We start from the raw sequence: 6,162 nt of genomic DNA, 5'->3' as shown, positions 1-6,162 counted from the left end.
ATTGAACGGAGGGAAATCCGTTAAGATTTGGTCCGGCAGAAGGCAGACACATTCCTCTGTTGTTACTCTCATTTTGTTGTCCTTTTTCATTTTAAACCATCTCTTTGTGTCCCACTAATCATTTTCTAATTACCTTTATTTTACATCTTAAAAACATTTCCCCTATTTCCATCTTCTTCAAAACATTACTCTTGTAGAATATTCAACTCTCCTTAAATTCCAAATAAAAGTAATTACCCTTTAAAATAAGAAAAATAAATCTTATATAAATTTTACCAACTAAGATTAAAAATTATTAATCAAGAATAATTCATATCATGTAAGAGTAATTAGTAATTTATACACACTATTTATTAAATTCAATCACAATATATTTTGAGAAAGAAATCATTTATTTAAACTAAGAAATAATTATATTATAAATAAATAAATTAATTAATTAAACAAAGCAATGGGTCTGTGGTGTAAGTGTACTGTCAGTGTGTAGAATCAGTATTCACTGGAAAAAAAACAAAATGCTCTGCAAATGCGGTGCATGGCTGCTTGCTGGCTAGTAACAAAGAAAAGAAAGAAACAAAGATCCACCAAAAGTCGCGCCAGATTGCGTGTATCTCTTGCACGCTCTCCAATAAAATGCAACAGCTCTTCCCTGCCTTTCAAAACTTCACATCCCTCTCCTCTTCATTCGCCACTCGCTGCAAACATGTCCAAGGCATTCTCGTCCATCAATCCCCAAGACTACGCTCACAGCCCTGTCCACTACGCCGTCGCTTTAGCTGATCACACCACTCTTTCTAGGCTCGTTTCTTCTCTCCCGCGCCTCGCCGATCCTGCCAATATCCACACTGAGTCTGACTCTTTTGCTCAGGAGAGACTCGCTGATCAGATCTCTGCTGTTCTCGACCGCCGCGATGTTCCCCACCGTGAGACACCTCTTCATCTTTCTGTAAGGTTAAATGATTCCTTTGCTGCTCGTACTCTCGCTGCTTCTGGTGCTGATATATCTCTTCAAAACTCCGCCGGGTGGAATCCTCTCCAGGAGGCTTTGTGTCGTCGGAACTCTGAAATTGCTTCTATTTTACTCCGTCTTCACCATCGTTCTGCTTGGGCTAAGTGGCGTCGACGCTTGCCACTTGTCATTGCTGTGCTTCGCAGAATGCGAGATTTTTATATGGAAATTTCCTTTCATTTTGAGAGCTCTGTCATTCCTTTCGTCGGGAAGATTGCTCCTTCGGATACCTACAAGATCTGGAAGCGTGACGGGAATCTCCGAGCAGATACTTCCCTAGCCGGTTTTGATGGCTTGAAGATCCAGCGAGCAGACCAGAGCTTCCTTTTCCTCGGCGACGGTGACCATATCCATAACATTCCTTCAGGTTCATTGCTTGTGCTCAACCGTGATGATCGTAAAATTTTAGACGCATTTGAAAATGCGGGAGCTCCAATGAGCGAGTCTGACATTGCAGGATTCTGCTCCCAGACCAGCGTATACAGGCCTGGAATGGACGTCACAAAGGCTGAACTGGTAGGCAGGACAAATTGGAGAAGACAAGAAAAGACAGAATCAGTAGGAGAATGGAAGGCTAAAGTCTATGAAGTGCACAATGTGGTTTTCAGCTTCCGGTCGCGCAAAGTCGCTGATAGCGAAAACGAAGTCGCTGGGAGCGAGCAGGTTTTACCTTTAGAGCTCGACGAAGATGACGATGGATTTTTAGTCGCTGAGAATCCGAATTTTGGGTTCAACGATGATAGGAGGAGACACAGTAGTTTTGTGAGGGAGGAGAGAGAGTGGGTGACATTGGGGAGGAAGAGTGTGGATATAATCCCGTCATCGTCGTTGTCGGCAATGTCAGCTCCGCAAAGAAGATCGGCAGTTACCATAGCGCCGACGCCGCAGACAAAGGAGAAGGAATACGTGAGGAGTTTGAGGCCGTCAGTTTGGTTAACGGACCAATTTCCTCTAAAGACGGAGGAGTTACTGCCGTTACTAGATATTTTGGCTAATAAAGTGAAGGCTGTGAGAAGGATGCGGGAGTTGCTGACCACCAAATTCCCGGCGGGGATGTTTCCGGTTAAGGTAATTGTATCATTGGAAATTATGGAAGTTTTTCCCCGGACGCAGAGTATCCTAATTAGGAGTGGGACCCTTGTTTTACGTTCTTTTGCCTCTTTTGATGGTTTACTTTAAGCAATCATCGAACAAAACAAGCAGTATCTTCGGCTGTGATTAGCAGAGACAGGAGAGTTGTCTTCTATAATTATTTTATTTTTATTTTAAAATATATTTTTTAAAAATAAATGAGAAGCTTTTGTGGGTCGGCCTCTTTACGGTGATGATGTGTGGGACCCAAAAGATTGGATGGTTTTGGCCCCACTGTGGTTTCTTTATACCCCTTTGAATCCTATTTTCTTGACTAGAACTAGTAAATAACCCCATTTTGCCAAAACTATATCCCAATCTTTTATTGGTTGAATTGACCTGGTATTAAACTTGTGTGATTAACGTTGCTGATTGGTTCTTTGGCTTTGGTGGTACAGGTGGCAATTCCGGTGGTCCCTACGGTGAGAGTGGTGATAACTTTCACAAAGTTTATTGAGCTACAATCAACTGAACAATTCTACACCCCAGTTTCAAGTCCTAGACATTTTGTTCGTGGAGGAAGAGTAGCATCATCAGAGGATGATCAGAAATCAGATACCCATTATTTATCTTTGCCGTCCACGTCGTCATCCATCTCAACCGGGTGGCTGAGGAGAAACAACAGCCAGTCGGCGAGCAAGCAGCACCAGCGTTGCCCTCCTCATTCAATGGGGCAACAATTGGATCCATTTACTATTCCTAGTGGATATACATGGACGAATGCTGATGATAAGTCCAGCAAAATGAAGAAATCCAAGTCAGTAAGGAAATCTAAGTAATTATTTGTATTCAGGGGAAAAAATTCAAGTAGAGGAAAGAAAGAAGGAAAATGTTAACCTAAGTTGATCATGGATTCCTTTGTTTTGCATGTGTATTGGGCTATGAGCGTAGAATGTAGATATACGATATTCTTATTGAAATCATGGTGGTTGCAGTGTGGTCTATGAGATTTTTTGCAATTATGATTAGGAGACGACCGCGTTGACTCTCCAAGTAATCAATTAGATAATCTAATGCTTTTACGAGACAAATATTCTTTAATCCAAACCCTTGAACCATTGGCCAATGCCCAAATGTCCTTTGATTATATCAATTTTAAAATGAGTTTTGGTGTGGCGTTGAAACATCAAAATTCGTGCCTGTATGAATTGTTGTTGTTGTTTTTAATTGTTTTATTTAAAAGCTAGGGAACCAGGAAGCAGGGTGGGTTCCTACTGCTACTCAATCAGTAGGTTGTTTCTTCTCCCATGTTCTGGTGGGTCTTTTTTGGCTCGTAGATAAATCTTCTGTGTCTGCTGGTTCATATATTTCATTTGTAAAAGGAATAATAATAATAATAATAATAAGGCAGAGCTATAGAAAAAACAAAACAAAAACTAGACACCTAATCGGTTATTGCCACGTCAAGGAAAATCTATGGTCTCTGTTGGGTAATAATGGATTATTAGGAGCAATATAAGGAATTAATTTATTAATTAAGAGGGAGTATAGTGCTGAACAACGGGCACTGGTAGACCTGCCCAAGGTAAGGTTAGAAATTGAATCGGAATGAGCTTATCTCTCTGAATGAGCTTTCTTGATCTGCTCTTCGAATCTATCTACTCTTTTTATCTTTGTCCCTTGGAATGTTTAGTCCGTTACTTGGACCTTTTCCTTGCTTTGGTTGACCACTTTCTTTTAGCCTTTTTGGTTGGTGAACTCTTCTAATTATTCATGCCGCTATAAATCTAGATTTATTGATTGCGGTCTTTTGCATTCACGATAACTTGAAGTTTTCATCTTTTCTTGGTTTCCAATAAGATTTTGCTTATTCTTCGGTTCCATAAGTTTTTTTGCTATAGGTCCCTGGTAATATATTCTACCTGAATTGTTGGTTTTTATTGAACAATAGCAAGAAACAATGGAAAGTGAGGCAAAGCTGGCCAGATCAATGGGGGGTTGGAGGTATTTGTGCTATGGTAGAAGATGTCACCACAAACAAGAAAGACACCAGCAATAAGAAGAAGGCCGATGCCAAAGCAGGATTTGATAAAATGAAAACAGACATCAAGAAACTGATAGGCCAATCTCCAACCAAACAATTTCGCGACGAATTTATTTCCATACACAGATTCATCGAATCATAAGAGAAAATTTAAGATTTTATTTTTCTTTGTTTTTGATCATTGAAAAAAAAAAAAATTGGGGCTTCATTTGTTGTTTTTAGACAGAACAAATATAAATAATCTTGAAACAAGATACTTCCACATTATTTGCAAATAAAAGAAAATAAGGAAATTGGAAATCAGATCAGTTCAAGTCAAAATTATTCTGGTACCATAATGGCATAAATCAAAATAAGATGATCAGAACATATAAGCTAGTTAAATCATTAGTAGTAACAGAGTTGAGAATATACGTCTTCTTGTTTCGTTTACGCAGACAAATCCTGCTACTCTTGATGGGATCCAAAGGTATTCTCCCCACTATAAGTAACGTAAAGAAAACCATCTTCCTCTTTGCTCTCCTCATAGATTGCAGACATCAAAGAGCCTGCAACAACAGAATAATTTTATCAGACATAAGAATATTACTAAAAGAGTTTTATATATAGAAATTAATTAATTAATGTTACTCACCAGTTGGAGGTAAAGTGTTTTTTATAAGCACAAATATAGCTTTTTCAGCATCGAGCTTAATCTTTTGACAGATACCATAGATAAACTGCCCCACAGTAGAATCAGCTGATACAATATATCTGAATTCACAATAAAGAGAAAAATTAAAGGAAAGCCGGTATACAGTAGAATTGAAATCAAGTTGAGTTAGCAATACCATTCAATGATCTCTATAATGTAAAAATAAATGTAAACAAAGAAACCTCATAGTTACATCCAATATTAAGTTGTTAGGCCTTAATATTTGGCGTGCATGTGCAGAAAAATCGCACTATAAAAAAATACCACTGCTGCTAAAGACTTAACGTTATTTAACCAAAAGCATACAGATGATGTGAAAATACTACCTCAAACCTATGAAAATAGGCAACGCCATATGCATTCCAAAACCACCAAGAAATACTTACAGTGCTGAAAATTGAATGAATATACAAGTAGAGAAGGCCTTATTACTGCAGCATATATAACAAGAAGTTCCTGAAATGTAACAACTTCCTTGTGTAACAAAAATGTGGAAGAGAATGTGAAACTGGAGAGAGTATAAAGGAAGAAAGAATGCTACTAACTTCTTCTCTTCAATATCAGGAACATCACTCATTCCGGCCTTTTCCGCAATTACCTGCATCACATGCTCAGTCAGAAGATAAGCATGTTGAATAAATTGAGTCGAAGAGACAGAATCTATATTGACAGAAATTTAGAAACAGAATCTTACAGGTATTTTATCAGGATACTTCTCCCTAATGCGAGCAACTTCTGCTTGCCTCCTCTCTGAATAGCAAAACAAGAAATTAGACACAAAGTAGACAATAAATAAATAATCGGGATGATTTTTTCCTGAACATATGGAGGACATCTTATAAAGGAAAAGTTCCATGTGATAACTCATACATAGAGTTAAAGTTATACGCCAATTGAAAAACAAGAGTTGAAGATAATTGTTCACAATAATAAGGCAAAACTTATGTTTTATAGTTTAGGAAAGAACCAAGCATTATATTGGCTAAAATTTATTCTATTCATGTTGCATTGAGAAAGATCTTGTGTTCTCAGCAGCCATAGCTTTCTTGTTATTCCTCGCTAGTTTGTAAATTGCCGCGATATTAGGATCACTCAAAACCTCAGTATCTTATTGCTCTGATAGCAAATGTTGTGACTAGGCCACAACCAAGCAGAAAACAGAGGAAAAGGGGAAGGAAATAGAAAAAAGGGGAGAAGAAGACGAATCAAATAAGGAGGAACAGCAGAAGAAGAAAGAGGAGGAAGAAAGAGAGAGAGAGACTATAGAGAAGAAATTTCACGTATTATTGACTGATTGATATGCTCATTACAATCTGAAGCTTTATAGAGGAATTACATTTTCCC

The 6,162-nt window shown here is 38.2% G+C and overlaps 2 protein-coding genes across 3 annotated transcripts; one reads left to right on the top strand and one right to left on the bottom strand.

Moving 5' to 3' along the window:
* Positions 1–511: 511 nt before the first annotated feature.
* On the top strand, positions 512–3,084 carry LOC110642397 (uncharacterized). Of its 2 annotated transcripts, XM_021794441.2 has the most exons (3): positions 512–1,376; positions 1,467–2,077; positions 2,539–3,084. In XM_021794441.2, the coding sequence occupies exons 1-3, from the start codon at positions 527–529 to the stop codon at positions 2,917–2,919; spliced, it is 1,842 nt and encodes a 613-aa protein (XP_021650133.2). In that variant the 5' UTR covers positions 512–526; the 3' UTR covers positions 2,920–3,084. The 2 variants fall into 2 exon arrangements, with proteins under 2 accessions (XP_021650133.2, XP_021650132.2); XM_021794440.2 differs by having other exon boundaries at positions 512–2,077.
* A 1,351-nt stretch (positions 3,085–4,435) lies between these two features.
* On the bottom strand, positions 4,436–5,653 carry LOC131175925 (autophagy-related protein 8C-like). Its single transcript, XM_058140625.1, has 4 exons — positions 5,513–5,653; positions 5,364–5,416; positions 4,759–4,877; positions 4,436–4,672 (listed from the first exon to the last, which is right to left on the bottom strand). Exons 1-4 carry the CDS (start codon positions 5,651–5,653, stop codon positions 4,572–4,574), a joined length of 414 nt encoding a protein of 137 aa, XP_057996608.1. The 3' UTR covers positions 4,436–4,571.
* Positions 5,654–6,162: the final 509 nt, after the last annotated feature.

The sequence above is a fragment of the Hevea brasiliensis genome, chromosome 18 (genome assembly GCF_030052815.1).
Source record: "Hevea brasiliensis isolate MT/VB/25A 57/8 chromosome 18, ASM3005281v1, whole genome shotgun sequence".
NCBI lineage: Eukaryota > Viridiplantae > Streptophyta > Magnoliopsida > Malpighiales > Euphorbiaceae > Hevea > Hevea brasiliensis.
Note: the sequence above shows the minus strand (reverse complement) of the source record. Positions and strands in the feature narration are given on the sequence as shown.

Coding starts and splice junctions, on each gene's coding strand:
- LOC131175925 (XM_058140625.1), bottom strand. CDS start 5,653: ATGTCCTCCATATGTTCAGGAAAAAATCATCCCGATTATTTATTTATT. Junction 5,417..5,512: donor AGTATCCTGATAAAATACCT/GTAAGATTCTGT, acceptor CATGTGATGCAG/GTAATTGCGGAAAAGGCCGG. Junction 4,878..5,363: donor CCTGATATTGAAGAGAAGAA/GTTAGTAGCATT, acceptor TTGTGAATTCAG/ATATATTGTATCAGCTGATT.
- LOC110642397 (XM_021794440.2), top strand. CDS start 527: ATGCGGTGCATGGCTGCTTGCTGGCTAGTAACAAAGAAAAGAAAGAAA. Junction 2,078..2,538: donor CGGGGATGTTTCCGGTTAAG/GTAATTGTATCA, acceptor TTGGTGGTACAG/GTGGCAATTCCGGTGGTCCC.